Here is a 23,039-nt window from a genome sequence, read left to right on the forward strand (position 1 = left end):
GAGGTCAATGCTAGCAGCAAACCACTAAACTGAGAACAGGACCCCCTTGGGGGAATTAGAGGAAGTATTGAGAGAGTTGAAGGAGCTTGCAACCCCATAAAAACAACATTGCCAACCAACCAGAGCTTCCAGGGATTAAACCACTATACATGGACTGACCCAGGGCTCCAACTGCATATGTAGCAGAGAATAGCCTTGTGGGGTCACCAGGGGAAGGGGAAGCCCTTGGTCCTGCCAATGTTGAACCCCCAGTGCAGGGGAATATGGGGGGCAATAAGGGGGATGTATAGGGAGAATATCCATATGGGAGAGGGAGAAGGGAAGGAATGGGGGCTTATGGACAGGAAACCGGGGAGGGGGATAATGTTTGAAATATAAGTAAAGAAATAAGTCTAATAAAAATTTTAAAAAATAAAGACACTCTAATAAAAAGATCATTAGAGTCCAATGAAGGGTGTATAAACCTCTTTCCTTTACTTTTTGCACATGCTACATCCCATGTATGGAGGGGTTTAAGTGCAATGAAATTATATTCAGAAGACCTCTCCTGCTGCTTCCCAGGCTCAGAGGCGAGCGGTTGGCAGAATTCTATAACCATTCCTTCCTCAAGTCATTGCATGCCCTCCTGTCATCCTCACAGACTATTCATTAGACTCTCAGAGAGACCCAGCCAACCTTCAAGTCCAGGAATACCATCTGTCTCAGGCAGGTAACTAAAGGGACGTTAGAGACAACTTTGAAATGATACTTTAGGGTCACTCTCTCCATTCCTATGGTTGTGAAGGTAACTGGCATTTCACCATTCATTATCACCACACTCAACTCAGGAAAGTAGAAACCACAAATAGACTGTCTCCTGGGCTATGGACACATCAAAGTTGAGGTTTCATGGGGCATTTCTACTCGTTGCCCTGCTGCCTCCTTCTGAGTCTAATGTTTGGTCTAAATACGGGATCACAGTACAATCCCCACCACCCTCAAGCATGGACCTAGGAAGACAGGTTATAGCTTATGGTAGCTACACACCAGCAATCAATATTTCATCTTACTCTTTGCACATTGATACTCACTTTAAGTGTCTGTCTGTGTTGAGAAAGGAAAGGTTTTGGAACTTCTTTTCTAAGTTAGAAACAGAGTTTGAAATTCAATACATGACTTGAGGCTGGGCCTCCTACCTACCCGGGACAGGGAACCTTCCAATGATCAAGCTTGTTATTCTGAGGCTTCCTAAAAAAATTCCTTAAAAGATTGTTTTGGAGGTAGGAAAAAAACCTGAAAAACCGGACTCTATGACACAAAAGAGATCCTAAGAATAAAGTAAATCCAAAAAAGCCATAAATCAGACAGGATTGCTGGCTATGTTTAGGTATGCTTCCCCTATACTGCATAGGGATAGGAACTCCCCGGAGTATCAGCCCACTGGCTGACAAAACACAGCATGACTGAGAAAGGCTCAAATTAACATGAGAAGACTTGACCTAGGCACTTCCTATTCTATTACCTGCTCTACTGCCTTAGGGATAATTAATCTAGATAACAACGATATTACTAAACCCTGAGACTACCTAATGGGTATGTACTCATGGCCTGATGAAAATGCCTATTCTGATCTTTTCCAAACTCAGTAGTCAGGTCAATCAAGATTCTACTTCTGAATTAAAATAAAGGTTGCCTTGCAGAAATTGTCCTATATACATGAGATAAATGAAAACTGTATTATTAGAGGGAAACCTGTTGTTTCTATAATAATTAATCAGGAGTAATTTCAAAAACATTTCCATAATTGGGAGAGAGAGAGAGAGAGAGAGAGAGAGAGAGAGAGAGAGAGAGAGAACTGGTAGCATCTCTGTTCCTTTGGTCCCCCCAGCTAACTCTCTGTACTGTATGCACCTTTAAATCTCATTCTGATTGGAACAGCAGTACTCTTTATTGCAACTATACAAGACATTTTAGAGCAGAATGTGTCCATGATTAGACTCATCCACGTAGATAAATTGGGAAAGTAACAGTGGCCTGGATTTTAAAAGGTCCCCATTCCTTAGCACAGCTGATTACATGATGGATGTGCTATTCACAATGTAAAATTAAGTACACAGACAGCACCACCTGCCAAAACAAATGCCTAATCCATCAAACTCCACAATTCTGGGAAAGTATCTTGCTTTTTGTCTTTTGCAATTCTGCTTCTGGCTAACTGTTCCTGTCAACTGAAGTACGTCAACCCAGAACATGAGTTTTGTGTTTAAAAGCTCATCTTAAGAAAGGCTTGGTACTGCATTGGGCTTTTAAATAAAAACTGTAAACATGAGCCAAGTAATACAAACTTGCTATTGGCTTAAACCCATGTATGAACACTCTTCTCTGATCAATGTATGACAGCAACATGAATAAAAAAATAAAAACAAATCCTAATAATATTCTTCCTGAACTGTAAAGTAATGGTAAACACCTGTAATCAGCACTTGAGAAGCAGAGGTGGCCGATTCTATGAGTTCAAAGCCAGCCTCCTCTACAGATTGACTTCCAGAACAGTAAGTACTACACAGAGAATCCCTGTCTCGAATATATATATTCACAAATATATATATATATATATTTGTGTTTGTATATACATGCATATAAGGTGTTTTCTGTTTATAATATATATAGTATCAAATACTTATCGATGACATTTAATATAATATAAATACAATATATTATAATAAATTCTAGGAAATATATTACATATATTCTTGCTGTTATTTCAATGAAACTCTATTTTCTACACCGGATATGAAACTAAAAGTTTAAAAAACAGGATCAAAGTCCAAAGAATCTCTAATGGGAGAGAAAAGGGTGTAACAAGTAGAAATGTTCACATCTATTATTTTTGCCATCTCACTGTATTTTGGAAGCAGTTGTTGCTTTTTTTAAAAACTTTCTGCTTTTGTGCCTACATACACTCATTACTTATGTGTTCAATGCGTCAAATCTCATACTTCAGTACACAGTAAACATGGACTGGTACAATGTCCATAATCATGAGATACTTAAGTGCAGATCAATTTCTAAAACTTTGTGGATATCTTGACAACACAACGTTTGAGAATTGCTGATTTATTGGCTTCTGGGATGGGTTCAGAGGATTCTGTGACCAAGATGAGGGGAACAATGATCAGGGTAAGCAACTTGTCCTCAGACATTGTTCCTATGATCCCAGTCCCTAACAAAGGATCTGAGCTGGGGAGGCAGGGCTCTAGAGCTTCCTCTTCCAGGAGTTCATCTTTCCATGATCAAGCCCAGTGGATCAGCATCACTACCTTTGGGGATTCTTAGAGAACCAATCAGCATCCTTCAAATAGATTTATTATATACTGATTAGCAGAAGGTCTCCACTTTTCAAGCAGGGTGAAGATCTTTGTGCCCGAGGCTCTCCTCTTGATACTCCTGGTTGTGATGTCTCTGAATCAGCATCCAGAGGGCGAGTGTATGTGTCAGGAGAGAAAAGGACCTCACCTGGGAGAGCAAAAGGAATGTATCTTCCCTGGGGAAGCGTCAGAGAAACCTAGCCCAGTCATCATCTTATGCTCCATTCCCATTCTGCATTAGGAGCTTCTTCCCTGCTCCCTTCCAAATCTATCCACATCCCACACTTAATTGGGATCCTGGGAAAAGAGTTGAAATTTCACCTTGGGCTGCCTCTCTGCTCTATGTCCAAACCCTCCTTACCTGGCCTGATACCTGTACTCCATATCATCTTTCCTGCTATGTGGAGCAGAACAGCTCCTAGGATACAACAGCAGAAGAAAAAGCCCAGTTTGGATAACTGCGTACCATGGTTAGAATAGCAAGCAACAAAGTATTTGGAGAGGCAGACAGAGAGAACTCTGAGACTCACAGAGAGCTTCACAGAAGAACTGAAGAAAGGTATCCACCTCGACAGCATTTCTACAGCCTTAATGCAAGTGGTGAGTGAACTCCACCAGAAATCCTAACTTTACAGGTCAGTGAAGGGGTTGCCCCTAGGTACCATGTCTGAGCTTTATTCTAGAAAATGCTATCCATGGAGACTATAGGATCCACTGAGCCACTGTCCTGATTTAAGTCCAAATCTGGAGGTTAGAAAGGTACCTAGGTGGGGTACACTCATTGGAGGGTCCTATCAATGACTAAGCCAAGTGAGAATCGCTAAGAGAGGGGTCTTGGCTAGGCTATCACACAACCTGAATGTGGTCTGTGGTAGGTACTACAACCAAGGATACTATGAACCAACCTATATAACCAAGCCATAGTTACATCACCCTGTAAAGGCAATTGGACCAGTCTGAAAGGCAGCTGAGACCCTCAGGAATGAGTGGGAGGAGGACAGTTGGTGAGGGAGCTGAAGTCTTCCCTAAAAGGCACTAGCATAGAGTTGATTCTCATACAAATGAACTATGGGAAGGAGATTTTGCTGAGAACGGGTAAGAATGAAAATGCCTCCATCTGCTCCAAGACTCCCAGGTAATCTGATAAGGTCTTCAGAATTGTGTGGAACCTCTTTCCTTACATGAGCACCCTCTCTGTATTGAAACAGATATAGGATTCTGTGTGACCACCAGAACCAAACTAAAATGCTGAAAAGTTGACCCGCAGTCGTGTATTCTCTGCATTGAGGAAGTGGGACAGGGTTCCTATAGGTGGCTGGCCAACAAGTCTAGGGCACTTGGTAAGTTCCACGAGACAGATTTGTTTGAAAGTATGTGAACAGCATGCTAAATGATTAAATGCCAGTAAACCTCTGACACCTTCCTACACCAACACACCAACACACACATACACACGCACGCACACACACACACACACACACACACACACACACACACACACACACATAGCAGGCAGACAGAAAGACAGGCAGACACACACACAGATATCACTGACAGTTCTCAAATCACAATTGTTCATATTAACACAAATTTCAGGGGAATAATTTATGAATGCCACTAGTGGTGGCACATGCCCTTTAATCTGAGCACTTTTTAAGGTCCCTAGTAGTCATATCTCTACGAGTTCAAGGACAACCTGGTTAAGGCAGTGAGGTTCAGGCCCCAGCCAAGACACATAACGAGAGAGACCTTGTCTCAAAAGTCAAGATGCATGCAAGAAACCACACAAACAAAAAACAAAAAAGTAGTTGTTAAGTATATTGTAAAAAATTCAAATGCTCAAATAATACTCATGTTTTCCTGGGGGTGGGGGAGGAAAGGCTGGTGTGCAACCCATCCATCCGCTCACATTTTATATCTGAGGAGAAAGAGAATATAGCCCTCCAGTGTGCTTTGTCACCTGATCTGGTCTGAGTCAAAAGTAGGGCAGCTGCCAGTAGCAGGAAATAGGCAAGAGGCTCTCAACTTCGGGAGTGGTGAGAGGGAATGATGACTTTTCCCTGTCATTCACCCTAAACGGTATACAGTAGCTCATGCTACTCTAGGACAAGGGAGATGAATTCCAGCTTCAAATCATCACTGTCCAGGCAAGAGCATGCCACACAGGTTAGGAAAGTGACAATGTAAATAGGGATGTGAAAATTCCCAGTGCTGGCCTTCAGAGCAGAAGCTTCTGCCTGAGGTCTCCAGCTGGAAAGTCCAACCTGAGAATTTGCCTGCACCCTCTTCTTCTGGCATCAAGACCCATAAAAAAATTATTTTCACTCTTTTTTCTGTCACTGGGAATATTCCAGCATTTTCATTTTCTCTCTTTTTTTGTGTGTGTGTGAAATAGTGATTGAGGTAGCCTGGTGTGCACAGGAACCTGATAAGTAGCGGAGGAGTCTCTTGAAGTTCTAGGTGCTGGTCTACAAGCTTTGCCACTGTAACTAATTACACCATTTTGTTTGTTGTGTTTCTGTGAGGGTCTGAGGATGATGGTGCTCAAGGCATTCTGTGTGTTTTGCAAGGACTCAACTGAGCAACATCCCTCGCTCTCAGTTGTTTGTTTTGAGTTGTTTTGTGTGGATTTGCAGAGGTACCTATATTTATGTGCATGAATACACTCTATAATTAAGATATTACTAACTGAGACCTCATTGATGTATTAGAGTTACTTACAATACTCATCATTCCCTGTTGATAGCGTGATAGCGTAGTCCTTTAAAAGACAAGAGTCTATGTAATAATATGATAAAAGGCTTTCTTTAAAGTTTAAATTTTATCTTTTGAGAGATACATTTGGGTTTTTTTTCATGCATAGAGTTTTGCATGCAGGTATGTCTGTGTACCTCCATAAATACCATATTGTCCTGAAAGCCAGAGAAGCATGAATATGTTTGGATCTCTTCAGAAGTACCAACAATTTGTACTCATGGAACTATCTCTATAAACACTACAATCATCCCCCCTCCTCTCTCTTAATACAAACCACATGTTACATTAGACCAACCTTAGAGAAAACCACATAGAAATTAGAAATAGCACAGCTGGCCAGGGTCCACACTTGTCCTTAGTTATATAACACTGATCTTCAAGGTGAAGTTGCCTGACTTCTCTAAGAATTCGTAATGGGAGTGACAAAGACCTGACAAGATCAGTCAGAGGAAGATTAACTCCTGGGTGAGAAATCTCTAGAGCCCTGCTACCTAGCCTTGGATCCAGATATGGGCGCTGGTATCCTAGGAGCAGTGTCTAGGGACAAGTTGCTTACCCTGATCAATGCGCCTGTCCTGTTGACAGCATCCCCCTGAGTCCTTTCCCAGATGCTGATCTGGCTGACAGAATCAAGGAAGGAAAGGAAAGCAAAGGCCCACATGTCTCACTGAAGGGTCCAGCAATCGTTCCTGATTTGGGGTTTCATTGCCTCACTGTTATATCAGGGTCCTTTCCTGGCAAGCTCAGGCCACCTGTACTAATCCTTGGCTTCATGTCAATTGCGGATCAGAGAGAACTGAAGAAGGATCAAAAATTTAGGATAGAGTTAGCTGCTCTGTCAGTGGTCATGCACACAATGTCCATAGAAGTCCAAGAGTAGAAGCGTCAAGAGATGTGAAAGATAATGTACTACTGACAGATCTCTGATGAAATCCAACTCAAAAAACTTTCCGTTGTCAACTTATGACACCAGGCTGACCCTCCACAGACCTTGAAGACACAGTCCTGCTCCACAACACTCTGCACATTCATGGTGGATCTTCTAAAAATATCAATCACCCACATTATGGCCACCATTTAATATCTCTGAGATTAAAGACCCGGGTGTCCTTTTTCCCAAATCCTATGGAGATGCAGCCACCTCCTGCTACATTTGGGTTCACATGGTCATTTTTTTAGATCTGATCTTATCTTGCTGCCACAATGTGGGATTGTGGGTTGGGGCAGCCTCAGTGGCTCTATGGCTGTTGCATAGCAGACTGGAAAACAAGAACCAGTGAAATAGAACGAACTCCTCAACCCCATTTGTTCCCTCCCTGCTGAATCCAATTGCTGTGAGGTCAGCTGTGGCTTAGATTTTATTGTTTTGCCAGAGGCTTGGTTCTGTGTCCTAGGTGTAGACTAAGCTGTGGGACATAGAAGGAGGATGGTCTCCAGGACTGGACAGGATCGGATGTCTCAATAAACACAGTGGAGAAGATCTCTATAAAATCTGCAAACAACCTGGCTTTCCTTATCTAGACCCGTGTTTTGGAGGTCTGCTTCTCTGATTTACTCCTCAGTAAGTGACGGAGAATCTTCCAGGTGAATGAACTTGTTCTAGGCCCTGGGATATAGCAAGGAAAAGGACATAAAAATCACTACCATGGGATTGGAAAGGTGACTTAGTTTTTTAAACATGATTGCTGCTTGTACAGGAGACCTGAGTTCATTTTTCAGTATGATTAAAGGGCCACATACAACCTCCCACTATTACAGCTAATCCGTGGGATTAGATGGCTTCCTCTGGATTCCACAGGCATATCTAATCCACTGTCATGTACTACACACACATACACACACACACACACACACAATATCTACAGGAGTCAAAAGTAAAATTACCATAAAGCAAGTGCCCTCTCTCAAATACAAGTTTGGAATAGTTTTGAAGTTGCCATACCTGTTCAATGGTGAATTATATTAGTCTGATTTTCTATTGCTCTGACAAAACACTAAAACCAAAACCTAACTTGAGGAGGAAAGACTTTACTTCATCCGACAAGTTCCAGGTCACATTTCATCAGTGAGGAAGTTAGCACAGGAACCCAAGGAAGGAATGTGGAGTCAGGAGCATTCCTTGAAGAACTGATGTTTACTGCCTGCTCAGCCTGCTTTCATATATAATCTAGAAGCACCTGCCTAGCAGTGAATTTGCCCTCCCATATCAACGAAAATCTAGAAAATGACTTACTGTCTTGGTTATGGACAATCTGCTGGTGGTACTTTCTTTATTGAGCTTCCTTTTCCTCAATATATAAAGGTCGTTTTTGTCAAATTGACAAAAATAAAACAACAGCCAAGACAACACAATGGTCTAGAATTGCTGATATACAACCCATTTACCTCTATTCTCTCCAACATTGGGCTATAGTCACTTTTATTTAATGAATAGCTTTAAATTTAGGAACAAAGTCTACACAACAAACACAAGTTTACCTTAAAATTCACTCCTCAGTTGGCAATGAGACCTTGGGAACAAATATTTATCATTTAATACATAGTAGTATCAGACCAACCTCAACACTGACTAGCATCCCGGATGCCATGTCTAGATACGTTCTTATAGAAATACTACATGGAGTGTGAATCTTGGGGGGCAGTGAGATGGGAGCTACTGATCATGATCAAGATTTGATCCTGGTTCCCTATGTGTGGGCTGGGAGGATAGCATGGATACCTATAGTGAGCACCAGTATAGTGAAGGGAGCTATTTTTGCTGAGTCCTCAAGAGGAGAACTAAGAACCAGGATACTCCTCCTGTGGTCAGGGTGTATGGTAATGTTCTCTACTGGATAGAGGATTGCTGTTGTGTCATGTTGTGAAGGTCTATACGGGTTGCATAGAATATGCTTCTTGCATGAGGCAGGAATCCTGTCCCACAGAAATTCACGAGGCACCCATCGCATGCTTCAGAAACCTGACTTTCCTGCCTTTTATGAAGGCAATGCTACTAATATGTTGTCCTTAAGTAAAGCAGGAAGGGCTGTCATGTGCATGAACCTCTTCAGGCCCCTGGGATCCAGAAAACCAGGCAAGAGGAAGTGCTGACATGTACTTTAGGGTCCCAAATGTAGTCTGTCTTGATGAATAATATATGGGAACTAGAGCAAAATCCCTACACATCAGGCATTACATACAGTCTATCTACAAAACAATGTTAGCTTTTCTGATAATGCTATTGATTTCAGTTACAGCACCCCTTGTTTTCTGTCTGATATGCTCCATTCTGTAGACTACAGTTAAGAAAGGATAACATGATATCTTAACTTCATTTTGAATAGCTTCCCATTTCGTAACAGGTAAGTAGATATTCTAATGACTAGTCTGAAATTTAAGGATTTAATCACTCATGGTCAATGATTGCCCAATTTGTTTATTCCACACATCTTTCCTTACATCAACCTACATTCTATATGAAATGCAAGTACTACTTGGCATTAATTTGGATAAGTCATAGAATAGTGGAGGAATGTCTGCCATATACCATTAAGTTTTAAGTTTGTTCATTTATATTTTTAATATCTTAGTTTGGAACAGGTCCTCAGTTATGTAGCCTACGTTGATTGAGAAGTTGCAAACATCCTCTTGAAAAAGGATCCTCTGTACTGGTATTACAGACATTATATAAGACACAGAACTGTCAGAAGCAATATTTTTTTTGACTCAACTGTGGTATAATAGCACAGAGATCTTTTGTGGGACTATGAGAGAAACAGTTTCTACTAGTGACAGTGACAGTTGACAGTAGAAGACAATGACATCAGATTCATACACAGAACTGAGAATAAGTATAATTCATGCTAAAACATGAATGTAAACATGACCCAATTTAACATCAGATTCAGGCCTGAACAGGCTAAGTACCCACATGAAAGAACAGCACAGACATGGGACAAGGTCCTAAAATTGCCTGAGATCTTTTGATCACATGACCTATTGAAAGAATAGGGATGAAGAGTACCAAAAAGGCAGAGGTGGAAAGAGACGGTGTGAAAGCCCAGGTGGACCCAGCAACAACTGTGCACAGCCCAGACCTCACTTGACTTCACACAGCAAACAAAGCCACATAGGCAAGAGATTTATCACAGCAAACACTAATTTCATAAGGTGCTGAGCCTTTATTTCCTCCATCAAGTTTACTCACTTTTAGGACATGAATGAATCACACAATCTGGCCAGAAGTTGCACAACCATATACAAATGCTTAATTAAAGACAGAAGCATGAAATTGTATGTAGGTCAGAGAAAGCTAAGTTCAATCAGGAATGGAGATTTCCCAATCCTGACTGTGGTAAATACACAGAATAAGGGTAGGAATGGGATTTGTTGGTGCCCATGACAAGCTTACATTGTGGCTAGAGGGAACAGACACATGGCTAAAGTCAGATGTAGAATGAGAAGCCATCAGGTCCTGAAGTCACAGTGGGAGAAGAAACCAGAACAAATGCTGTATGACTCAGAACCACATTAGGGCATCTGTCTTATCCTGTAGAGAAAAAAGTTCTGATCAGTGTCTTTAGCTGGTGACATACTGAACAGTCAGTCCATGACACATTCAAACTGTCCCAATTCCCAGACTTCCAATCCCCCAGGGGTCTATCCTTTGATTCTCTCCTTGTTAGGTACCTTAACGTGTTATTTTTTAATGCTGTAACTGAAGGATGGACATCATAGGGATTTTGCCTCCTAGTGGAAAGCAAATTAAGACTAGGTCAAAGCCTTTGAAGATAGACGTAAATGAGGCATTGTGGGCCGGCTCAGATTCCCTCATGGGTTCCTTTCTATATTACTATAAGTTCCTCGGGAATGAGCCACCAGCATTATTACTGGCAAGGTTGAACCTAGGGGGTTTCTCTTTAACTCCTGGAGGAAAAACACTTTTATTAGAGTTCATGGAGGCAGTAGGGTCCAGAGGGCCTAGAAGAATCTCCTTGCCCTCATCTCAGATAATTTCCATAACTGTGACTGCAAGTTCAGAGAAAGCTGAGGAAACGTGATAGAAGAATGTACAGGAAACCAGCTAACTGGAATCCTGGGTACCTATTCTAAATAGGAGAATTCCCTCTGACCTCTGAGAGCTGAGACACAGGTCTGTGTCTCCTCCATCACTGCACTTATGGATCTGTCCGTTGTTTTCTTTATGCTTCACAATGCAGTTGATATCACCACACCATCCCCAGGCTGAAACCTGCTGTCATGTGACAGGGCACACTCACAGCTTGTCCTGATCTTCCCATGAAGACACAAACTAAGACCCTGCCCTGTCTTTACCTTTAATCTTCCTCTTCCATATCAGAGAAGTCACCACTGCTCCTGTAAGCAGAGCTCCAAGAACCAGACAAAGAACAATAGCCATGACGGGGATGGTGGACTGAGGAGACTCTGAGGAGGAAGGGAAGGGAAGCAAGAGTGAGGCCCCCGACCTCCAGCTCTCAGTCCTGACCCAGTTCCAGTTGTCCCAAAGACCCCCCTCCAACTCTCTCTGAACAGTCTTTGTGCTGGCTCCCAGTCCTTACCCCATCTCAGGGTGATGGGCTCTGGCAGCCCCTCATGCTCCACACGGCATGTGTATTTCTGCTCTTCCCCAGAAGGCACCACCACAGCTGCCCACTTCTGGAAGGTTCCATCCCCTGCAGGCCTCGTCTCTATCACTTCCACATCCTGAGTCTGGTTCCTCCCATCTCTCTGCCAGGTTATAGTGATTTCAGCAGGGTAGAAGTTCAGGGCCCAGCACCTCAGGATGATTTTTCTGTCAGGTCTGACTTTGTGGATCACGTGTGTTCTGGGGGTGTCTGAGGGAATCAATTAAAATTTAAGGCATTTTGCACTCTCCTAGGAATCCATCAAGGCTCACGGAACCTTGTTTTGAATGGCTGGGAGAGTGGGCCTGAAGGAGAGGTGCCACACCACACAGCAGCCTAAACTCGGGATATGGATGAGGAAGTCTATTCCTTGGAAAGTTTGAGAATCGACATGAGCCAGCATAGAGTTGAAAATACTGGATTTCTTTCTAGGAATATGGACCTCTTGTTCTGACTGGGTGGATATGAGAGACTCGGAAACACTAGTGTCAGACCTTAAGGCCATTGTTTATGTACAGTGAGCAAGTCGAAGATAGGCCGTGGTTCACAATGCAAGTGGAAGGAACTGTTGCTTAGTTTGTTTACTGAACTCTCTTGATAGAAGGCTCAGAGGGTTCCTATCTCTAGATTAATGAAGAAACCCATTAGCCCTCTTTCCCCTTTAATGCAAGACCAAGTTGGTATCCCAGCTGCTCCCTGCAAAGGAGAGGTACTCAGGGCCAGGAACTCTAGTCAGATGAGATGGGGCAATTTTTGTCCTTACCTGTTCTCAGCAAATAATCTTTCCCAAGGTCCAGCTCTGTAAGGAGTTCATCCACACATGATCCCTTCAGGTAATTCTTCACAATTTGTGCATAATGCGTGTCCTCCCACTCCTGCTTGAGCATCTCAGCTGCCTTGCCATCTATTATCCAGTTGTGCAGTTCATCATTCAGTATGATGTAATCCTGGCTATCAAAATTCAATTCTAGGATTCCATGACTGAAGTAACCTCCAGGCAGCACGTCACAGCCATACCTCATCTGGATTGTGTGATTACCTGGAGAAGGACCCACTCTCAGCCCCTTCCTTGGGCCAGAGTTCTTGGTGACATTCTACAGTGGGTTACCCCAGCTAATGAGGCCATTTTTAGTGGCCAGATTTGGATTTGAATTGTTCAGAAACCCAGGTCAGTGTCCCAAGCTTTGTGGAGTCGAATAACCAGGGCTCACATTTTCTGGGTTTAAAGCCCAGGTGTGGCAAACTCGGGCAGCTCCCTGGGAAGCGTGAAGTTTGGGGTTCCCGATTTGGGTTTACTTACCAGTCGTGCTGTTAGGGTAGATGTGAAGCATTTTCTCCATTACTTCTTTCAAGTTCCGTTTTTCACTCAGGACTTCCTGTATTGTCTTCTCCCAATACTCTGGAGTCTGTTGATCTTTCCACGGTGCTCTGTGCAACGACCACTGACTCTGTGATCTGCTGTTGAATCCTATGAACTGTGTATTGCCCACATAGCCAACAAAGATGAACTGGGGCTCCGCAAGGCCAGGCCATGACAGGAGTGTTTGTAAATATCTCAGAGAGTGTGAACCTAGGAACAGTTGGCCTTTAGATTTTCACTCTCCACCTAGGGCATTGCCAGTCCACAGGCCTATACCCAGGGAAGGTAGGAAGCAAGGGGCAGGATGCAAATGGAGAAGGAAACAGAAGTTCTGACTGGGCTAGGGAGGAGATATGCTTTCCAGGTGCTGCTCCCCTAGGGGTGGAGTCCCTTTGCTTCCCCAGGTTAGGCCCCTTTCTTTCAGATTCCCACACTCACCTTTTGGATTCTTGGTGATGACAAGGGTGACCATAAGCAGCAGGACAGCCAGAACTAAAAGGACCTTCATCTGGCTGCTGAGCGCAGACTGAGCCTCTGCTAGTATATGTTCACTTTATGATCTTGATATGGAGGATGCTATTTGGCTTCTCTAAAAAATTCCCAATGGTAGTGATAAAGGGTGTTTGGTTTGGGGCATGGAAAGATTAAGTCCTGGAGGAGAAGTCTCTTGGGCCCTGCCTCCACAGTTCAGATCTAGCTCTGAGGCCTGCAGGAGCAGTGTGTAATAAGACATGTTGCTTACACTGATGCTTGTCCTCCTGGTTATGGTCACAATGTCCCCGTGTCAATCTAAAAGGCCATCGAGTCAACAAGTCTCAACAATTGAGAAGTCAGGGTGTCTGCACAGGCTCGAAAAGACGTCGGACCTCAAAGCAAATCATGATTGTGTGGATTACGTCGATCAATGTTCACCACATTAAAAACCCATTTGAGCCATTTGCTTCGTTGAACATATTATTAAAGTGCATATGCACAGAATTTTTATAAAAAGTAACAACTGTTTTCCAAAATAAAATGTTAAGGTGAAAATAATTTCTGCTGTTTTTATTCTCATAGTTCCCATTAGAATTTCTTTGGGTTTCTACAGCATCTTTTTTTGTTCAGTTCACATCCTGATTGTAGTCTGCCTTGGTCCTCCTCACACAGTCCCTCCTCTACGCCCCTTCTCTTCTCTGAGATGGTGGAGTCTCTTGTTGGCATAACCCCACCCTGGCACATCACATCTCTGCAAGGCTAAGTGCATCTTCTCTCACTGAGGCCAGACGAGGCAGCTGAGCTAGGGGAACATACTCAACAGACAGGCAACAGCTTTAGGGTTAACCTCTGCTCCAGTTGTTGGGGCATCCGCATGAGAACCAAGACACACATCTGCTACATATGTGCAGGGACTAGGTCCAGCTCATATGTGCTGTTTGGTTCAATCCCTGCCATCCCCCAAGGGTCCAGGTTATTTGATGCCGGTCTTCCTGTGGAGTTCCTATTCCCTTTAGGGCCCCCCGTTTTTTCCCCAACTCTTCTATAACAGTCCTAAAGCCCCATCCGTTGTTTGGCTGTGGGTCTCTGCATCTGTTTCAGTCAGCTTCTGGGTGGAGCCTCACAGAGGACAGTTATTCTAGGCTCCTGTCTGCAAGCCTAACAGTGTATTATGAACAGTGTCAGGGTTTGGTGCTTGACTATGGAATGAATCTCAAGTTGAGTTAGTTATTACTTGGCCTTTTCCCCTGTCTCTGCTCCATCCACATCCATGCATTTCTTATGGATAAATTTTAGGTTGAAAGTTTTGTGGGTGGGTTAGTGTTCTTATCCCCATATTAGAGTTCCTTCCTGCCTACAGAAGGTGGCCACTTCATGCTTCATATTGCTGTAAATCTCAACTACGGTCACTCCTGAGAGCAACTCCTCCACTCCAGGTCTCTGGCATGCTGTTGAGATGGCCTGCCCACCCCATACCCCACCATGCTGCACATTTCCATTCATTCTGCTGGCCCTCTGGCTATCTCTCTTATTTTTATCTGCACCTGATCCGGAAGCCCTCCCCCCCCCTTTACCCTCCTTGTTGTCCCTCCCACCCAGTTCCCTCCCTCCATCTGCCTGCTATGACTATTTTATTCCCTTTTTAAGTGAGATTCCAGCATCCTTGTTTGAGTCTTCCTTCTTGTTTAATCTTCTTTTAGTCTGTGAGTGGTAGCATGGCTATCCTGTATCTTATGGCTAGTATCCACTTACCAGTGAGTACATACCATGCATGTCCTATGGGTCTTGGTGTTTTCACCAGGATGATATGTTGAAGTCCCATCCACTTGCCTGCAAAATTCATGATGTCTTTGTTTTAATGGCTGAGTAATATTCCATTGTGTAGTTGGGTCCCATCTTCTTTTTTTTTTTCCTTTTCCCATTTCTTTTTATTTTTTTTTATTTTTTTTTATTAACTTGAGTATTTCTTATATACATTTCAAGTGTTATTCCCTTTCCCGGTTTCCGGGCAAACATCCCCCTCCCCCTCCCCTTCCTTATGGGTGTTCCCCTCCCAATCCTCCCCCCATTGCCGCCCTCCCCCCATAGTCTAGTTCACTGGGGGTTCAGTCTTAGCAGGACCCAGGGCTTCCCCTTCCACTGGTGCTCTTACTAGGATATTCATTGCTACCTATGGGGTCAGAGTCCAGGGTCAGTCCATGTATAGTCTTTGGGTAGGGGCTTAGTCCCTGGAAGCTCTGGTTGCTTGACATTGTTGTACTTTTGGGGTCTCGAGCCCCTTCAAGCTCTTCCAGTTCTTTCTCTGATTCCTTCAACGGGGGACCTATTCTCAGTTCAGTGGTTTGCTGCTGGCATTCGCCTCTGTATTTGCTGTATTCTGGCTGTGTCTCTCAGGAGCGATCTACATCTGGCTCCTGTCGGTCTGCACTTCTTTGCTTCATCCATCTTGTCTAATTGGGTGGCTGTATATGTATGGGCCACATGTGGGGCAGGCTCTGAATGGGTGTTCCTTCAGTCTCTGTTTTAATCTTTGCCTCTCCCTTCCCTGCCAAGGGTATTCTTTTTCCTCATTTAAAGAAGGAGTGAAGCATTCACATTTTGATCATCCGTCTTGAGTTTCGTTTGTTCTAGGGATCTAGGGTAATTCAAGCATTTGGGCTAATAGCCACTTATCAATGAGTGCATACCATGTATGTCTTTCTGTGATTGGGTTAGCTCACTCAGGATGATATTTTCCAGTTCCAACCATTTGCCTACGAATTTCATAAACTCGTTGTTTTTGATAGCTGAGTAATATTCCATTGTGTAGATGTACCACATTTTCTGTATCCATTCCTCTGTTGAAGGGCATCTGGGTTCTTTCCAGTTTCTGGCTATTATAAATAAGGCTGCGATGAACATAGTGGAGCACGTGTCTCTTTTATATGTTGAGGCATCTTTTGGGTATATGCCCAAGAGAGGTATAGGGTCCCATCTTCTTTATCCATTCTTCAGTTGAGGGACATCTAGGTTGTTTCCAGTTTCTGGTTATTATGAACAAAGCTTCTATGAACATAGTAGAGCAAGTGGTTCGGTGGTATGTTGGAGAATCTTTTGAGTATATGCCTAGGACTGATGTGGCTGGGTCTTAAGGTACAACTATTCCCAGTTTTCTGAGAAACTGCCAAATTGATTTCCAAAGTGGTTGTACAAGTTGGTGCTCCCACCAGCAATGAGGGAGTACATCCTCTTGAGAATGATCTGTCTCTTGAGGTTTTGACCTTAGCCATTCTAGTGGGTGTGTAATACGGAACCTTAGAGTTGTTTTGATTGCATTTCCATAATGAATAAGCAATTTGAACATTTCTTTCAGTGCTTCTCCGACATTTGATATTCCTCTTAGGACTTAGAACTTAGAACCTTAGAACTCAGGAGTCTTATATTCTCCCCCTTTTAATTGTTCATTGTATTTTATTTTACATGATTAACATATTGAAACAGCACATAGTCAATTCATGCCTCTAGTCCAACCTATCAAAAGAAGAGGCATAAATACCATGAGGTAAAGACCATCCTTAAGTGTATGAGATCCTGCCTCAATATAAAATTCACACAGTAATTGTACACTTCCTATCTATATATGTCACTTGTTAAATGTATGCATTTTCTTATGGTTCTGCATAAATAGACATACTTTAAAACTTTACAGAATGCTTGTGAGTAACAGCACACAACAATAATGCAGGCACCTGAAAGGGATATGGAAGTAAGAAGTTCAAGGATGAGAGACCAGTGATGTGGGAGGATACAAAGGTGCAGTCTGAGAGAATCTTCAGAGTATAATCTGGGACTAATTAGGTCACTGCCATCAGAAGAGGTAATTGATGTCCAGGAATCCCTGGATTTTTTAGCAGTTTAATAGTAATGTAAAATAAAATACAATGAACAATTAGAAGGAGAATATGAGACTCCCAAGTTCTATATTTAAACTTGAAACTCATGTCAGAATCCTAAAGAATAACCTGGAGAGCAAGAGAGAGTCCCTTAATTAGTTTGCCTCTCTTCCAAATTTGCCCACATTTAATAAAGTCCTTTTCCTGCCTTTCACTATATTTGTCTACTTAGTTGCCTTTTTGTTTTGGCATAGCTTAGCTTATTACAGGTGTCAGAAAACAAGGTTTGACCCTAAAACTTCTGTTGATGATACCACCATGGAGATGCTTCTGATCAAGAGTAGGTGGCTTTGTGGGTCAATTAAAGACATATGCCACATATACAGCCACCCAATTAGACAAGATGGATGAAGCAAAGAAGTGCAGACTGACAGGAGCCGGATGTAGATCGCTCCTGAGAGACACAGCCAGAATACAGCAAATACAGAGGCGAATGCCAGCAGCAAACCACTGAACTGAGAATAGGACCCCCGCTGAAGGAATCAGAGAAAGAACTGGAAGAGCTTGAAGGGGCTCGAGACCCCATATGTACAACAAAGCAACCAGAGCTTCCAGGGACTAAGCCACTACCTAAAGACTATACATGGACTGACCCTGGACTCTGACCTCATAGGTAGCAATGAATATCCTAGTAAGAGCACCAGTGGAAGGGGAAGCCCTGGGTCCTGCTAAGACTGAACCCCCAATGAACTAGACTGTGGGGGGGAGGGCGGCAATGGGGGGAGGGTTGGGAGGGGAACACCCATAAGGAAGGGGAGGGGGGAGGGGGATGTTTGCCCGGAAACCGGGAAAGGGAATAACACTCGAAATGTATATAAGAAATACTCAAGTTAATAAAAAAAAATTTAAAAAAAAGATTCTAAGTGCTCAGGGGCCCCAATCATAAATATACATTTTTAAAAATAAAAAAAAAGACATATGCCTGTTGCTTTCAGAAACTCGGAACAACCTGAGGAGAGAGACAGCAGACTCATACTCAGTACCGAAGACAGATCTCAATTCCTTGGAGATACAAGAAACAGAAGAGGCAGGGATGTCCACTTCCTGAGGATGGAGTACAACATACAGGGAGAGTCCGCTAGAATACACAAGGGGAAAGACATTGTAACTTCACTAACAGCTGTCCGAGGTGAGGGGTGATCTACTAACAACCTGAATAATATTAGCAAAGTGAAATAGGAAGCTTTACAAACAAGAACAAAAAACAAATTCCTCATTTTATAAGTGGGGGTTGGTGAGTGTACAAAGTGCTCACCCTGTGAGAAAGAATAACCAGAGGCGTGCTTAAGACAGAGAGATCTAGAATTTTGGAATAGTTTTAACAAGGTGAATTGGGGGTTTTAGCACAGAACAGATAACCCAGTGATAAAGAGGCCTGACTGCTCTTTCAGGAGACCTGCGTTCAATTACTAGTACCCACGTATCAGCACACAACCGTCCAACTCCATTCACAGTGGATCTGAAGCCCTTTTCTGGTCTCCACAGCTACCAAGCACAATCATGGTATATGGACATACATACAGGAAAACAACCATACACAAAATAAAAATGAAAATATTTAAATTAAAAGGGGGTGAAGAGAAAGGAACAAGACATAAATATGTTGAAAATAGCAACAGTAGGAGAGATTGCAGGAAACGCTCTCTACTTTATCTACCTTAGCACTCAACCAGGTCAGTGGCCAAAGCCATACTTCAAAAACCCTTGCTTATCTTGTCCATTGTTATCTACTTAGTGACACTCAAGATCTCTGTTCAGCCTCTAGTGGAAGAAAAAGTCAAAAAAAACTCTAGTTCCCACAATCTGTCTCTCTTATACTTGGCCCGTCGTTGTATATGAGCCAGAGTTACAGAGGACAGCCTCAGAGGAAGGTGCTTAGTAATAGAATAGCTGATAGGAAACAAAAGTCAAGATGTCGCAAGGTCCTTCCCACCTTCTGGGATCTGAGAATGGACAGTAGGCTAGGTGCTGGATAGGGCCTTGTACTCTGAACCTGAATAATGCGGGAAGCCAAGCAGGGACAGCCTGAATAGGGAGCTTGCAAGCATCTCATAAGACTAGGGCCAAGCCAAGGCTTCTATTCCTTGTGGTGGTGTTGCACAAAGTTCTGTGACTTCAAAATAATGTTCTTTCTCTGAAGACCTGCACACACTTGCCAGAGTCTGAATCAAGGTCAGCGTGGCTGCCAGTAGAAAGAGGAGGGCTGGAGGTGATGACATCTTCCTGCTAAATGGTAGGACACATTTAGTCCAGAATGGTTCTTATTCAAAATACGAATTTGAACTTCAGAATGAGGCTTACACATGGGCTGCTTTAAGAATTCCCAGTGGGGGGTACAGAGACCTGAAGAGTCATGGAAACATTAACGATAGGAGAGAAGTCTCCGGTGCCCTGCTTCCCGACTGCAGATAATGTTTCTGGGTCCTGGTATCCTGGGAGCAGTGTCTAGGGACAAGCTGCTTACTCTGATCCCTGTACATATCTTGTTGACAACATCCTTCTGAGTCCTAGCACAGAAGCTGATCTGGCTGACTGAGTCAAGGAAGGAAAGGAAATCAAAGGCCCATGTCTCTCACTTTAGTGTCCAGCTCTGGTTCCCACTCCATGGTTCCATTGCCTCACTGTTAGGTCATGGTCATTTCCTGTCCAAATCAGACCACCTACAGTAAGTCTTGCTTCTTGGTGATAGGACACAGGTCTCTGAGATAGGCAAGGAATTAGGATAGGAGTTGGTTGTTCTGTCTATGATCATGCAGACTATGTCCCCAGATGGCCTAGAGAAGAAGCAGAAAGATCAGAGGAGGATAATGTGCTACTAAAAAAATCTCTGATGATTCCTAGTCCAGACATCCACATGATGTCTTTATACCACATCAGTCTTATCCCTCTGTAGACCTCTAAACCAGACATCTAGCATAATTCACTAGATACCCATGGAGGATCTTCTAGAGAACATCATAGTCCCACCTTGGGAATACAATGGCTAACATTTCATATCTCTGAGACTTAGGACCCATGTGTCCTTTCCCTTCCCGTTTCCTTGGGTCCAGATATGACCTTCCTTTGCTATATCTGTGCCCACACAGATATTTCTTAGTTCTGATCATACCTTGATGCCAGAGTTTAAGTGTGTGGCCTGTAGAAGTTCCCATGGCTGTTTAGTTGTAGCTTGGCAGGATTGGAAATAGGAAACAGCACACATGCAGGATATGGATGCTATGCTGGCCTAGGCTGGACAGGATTTCTAACATACACACATGACGGAGAAGATCTTCATTAAATCCACAAGCAACCTGCCTTTTGCCTCCAGACTTCAGTTTTAGGTGATCTGCTTAGATGTACTCCTAAGCAGGTGGTGGAGAACCTGCTCTGTGACCCAGCAAAGAAAAGCAGGCAAAAAGCATTACCCTTGACATGGCAGGATGGCTTAATTGTTAAAACTGCTTCCTACTCTTGCAGTGGATCTGAGTTCTTTTAAGAACTCCTCAAAGGGCCACTGACAACTCCTGTTTCTCTAGCTCTTTGGGATTTGATGTCGTCTTCTGAATTCCATGGGAACCCCAATGGATTAGAATGTACAACACACCTACATACAAACAGAAACACACACACACACACACACACACACACACAAGTAAAAAATAAATACATCATAAAATGTTGAATTTATTATATAATGAATAAATCTCTTGACCCACCTCAACTGAAAGAATACACATAGCCTTTATATTTTAATATACCTTAATCAGCATAACTGTCTAACTTCAGTTTGATACATCTACCTCCTGCCCAAAATCCCAAGTTATTACTTACTAAATTTGTATCTTATCTTGGCTGTTCCAGACCCACTTGGGCAGCACTTGAGGCTACACTCTCCAGACTCCTTTACATGGCAACAATGCCTCTCTGTCCTGCCCCATTCTCACTCATGGGGTCTCTCCTCCCTCCATTTTCTCCAGGCATGGCAGCTCTCTCCTTTATCTACTCCTCCCGGTCCCAAGCCAAGAAATTCTAAAAGTCCCTCTTCTGTCTGTGCTTCCCAGCCACTGGTTTTGGGATCTTTATTTATCAGTCAGAACCAACTGGGGACAGGGTCACTCAGTGTCTTGCTTGCAGGTGTGTGGACTCTCGTGTAGAAATTTTGGGGACCCGAATTAACATTGGAATGCAAGCAGCAATACACTGAACCCAGGATGATGAAATATAGTGTCCTTTGAGTATAAACTTTGGGGATAGGTGTGAAGTTGTTTCGTATGTCCTACCTAGTGTGGTTAAGTCTGTATTTCTACTGCTATGACAAAACACCATGACTGAAAGCACCGCGAGGAAGAGTTTATTTTAGCTGACAATTCCAGGTCACATACCATCAGGGAGGAACTTAGTGCAGGAACTCAAGACAGTATATAAACAGGAAGTGAAGCAAAATTCCGTGAAGGAATGCTGCTTAGGCTTTGAACAAAAACCATAAGTGTATAAAGGGAAGTCATGACTGTTCCTGGGTATGGTGGAAGAGAAAGTTTTTCATAATAAAAATGGAGAGTATACCCAGAGACATCTGGGAGAGTCCAATGTGGACATGACCAAGCTGAATGAGGCCAAGAACCCAGGAGCATAAAGGGTAGCTGAAAGAAACTAGGTAACAAAATGGTTGGATTGCATAGGGAAGGAAAGCTGCAGAGAGCATATAGCCCAGTCTAATAACTGGGCTAGAGATGATTAGGACAAGGGTCAAGGCATACTATCCAGGAGGACCCTGGAACACAGTTCCAGTGGGAAGTGAGGGATACTGGGAGAACCTGAGGGCCACGTCCACTTTGATATGTTAAATAGGCATCTCCTGTCCCAGGTTTGAGAAGATTTGTGACCAAATGTCCCACTCATTTTGTTGATAATATTTAAATGATAAGGGGCCACACAACCCTGTAGGAGAGCCATTGTGTCTGGCATGAATTCTGGAGTAACTGCACTTAGCCTTTGAAGTAGTCTTTTGTAAGTATAGAACATATGATGGTAGCAACATAAATTTTGTAGAAGCCTGGTGTTCAACAGTTTGCAAAGACTTAACAAGTTAGGTGTAATCTCTAATCAGTTTTTGCTAGTCTAAGAATGTCTTTATAAATCTTAAAATTTTAACATCATACAAAAATCTATATCAATCCAAATTATTTTGGAGGCTTGTTGTTGTTTCCAATTCTAAAAAGAGGTGCAATGAAAAACAGCTCATTAGCACTGAGAAAAATCTGTAATCGCCACATTATCCCATATGGTCAACTTAAGACGGTGATGCCAAGTGGCATAAACCCTTTAACCTTAGTCAAGAGGACTGTCATTCACATGGTTGCTTCCATCTCAATGGGGGCAAGTTACATGATTGCTGTTTGAAACATGTTTTCTAGATTTATATTTTAAACATGTATTGAATCCAAGTTACATATACACTATATTCTAAACCAGAGTTGAATCACATACATAGTATATGCTGTAGCAACATAAAATTACTTTTGTAACGCTTCCATAAGCTTTTAGTTATAAATGTTAAGCCAAA

General features: G+C 42.9%; 1 protein-coding gene, 1 long non-coding RNA gene and 1 pseudogene across 3 annotated transcripts in view; 1 reads left to right on the forward strand and 2 right to left on the reverse strand.

Annotated features, from left to right (window-relative positions):
- Trim39-ps (Trim39 pseudogene) lies at nt 2,467-2,561 on the forward strand (annotated as a pseudogene).
- On the reverse strand, nt 10,245-15,103 carry RT1-M1-2 (RT1 class I, locus M1, gene 2). 2 transcript variants are annotated; one of them, NM_001008849.2, is made up of 6 exons: nt 13,527-14,162; nt 13,029-13,298; nt 12,492-12,767; nt 11,663-11,938; nt 11,418-11,528; nt 10,245-10,632 (listed from the first exon to the last, which is right to left on the reverse strand). In NM_001008849.2, exons 1-6 carry the CDS (start codon nt 13,594-13,596, stop codon nt 10,628-10,630), a joined length of 1,008 nt encoding a protein of 335 aa, NP_001008849.2. In that variant the 5' UTR covers nt 13,597-14,162; the 3' UTR covers nt 10,245-10,627. The 2 variants fall into 2 exon arrangements, with proteins under 2 accessions (NP_001008849.2, XP_063135469.1); XM_063279399.1 differs by lacking the exon at nt 10,245-10,632 and having other exon boundaries at nt 10,646-11,528; nt 13,527-15,103.
- A 1,085-nt stretch (nt 15,104-16,188) lies between these two features.
- The window catches only part of LOC134483841 (uncharacterized), a 30,820-nt gene continuing 23,969 nt past the window's right edge, over nt 16,189-23,039 (reverse strand). The window contains exon 4 of the long non-coding RNA XR_010060935.1: nt 16,189-18,572. This is a non-coding gene — a long non-coding RNA (uncharacterized LOC134483841). The remainder of the gene's footprint in view (nt 18,573-23,039) is intronic.

Source organism: Rattus norvegicus, chromosome 20 (genome assembly GCF_036323735.1).
Source record: "Rattus norvegicus strain BN/NHsdMcwi chromosome 20, GRCr8, whole genome shotgun sequence".
Classification (NCBI taxonomy): domain Eukaryota; kingdom Metazoa; phylum Chordata; class Mammalia; order Rodentia; family Muridae; genus Rattus; species Rattus norvegicus.

Bases quoted from the DNA above. Each gene is read 5' to 3' on its own strand.
- RT1-M1-2 (XM_063279399.1), bottom strand. From the start codon at position 13,596: ATGAAGGTCCTTTTAGTTCTGGCTGTCCTGCTGCTTATGGTCACCCTT. The intron at 13,299-13,526 runs GTGAGTGTGGGA...AACTGTTCCTAG, and splicing joins CATCACCAAGAATCCAAAAG to GTTCACACTCTCTGAGATAT. The intron at 11,529-11,662 runs GTAAGGACTGGG...CTTCCTCCTCAG, and splicing joins GCCCATCACCCTGAGATGGG to AGTCTCCTCAGTCCACCATC.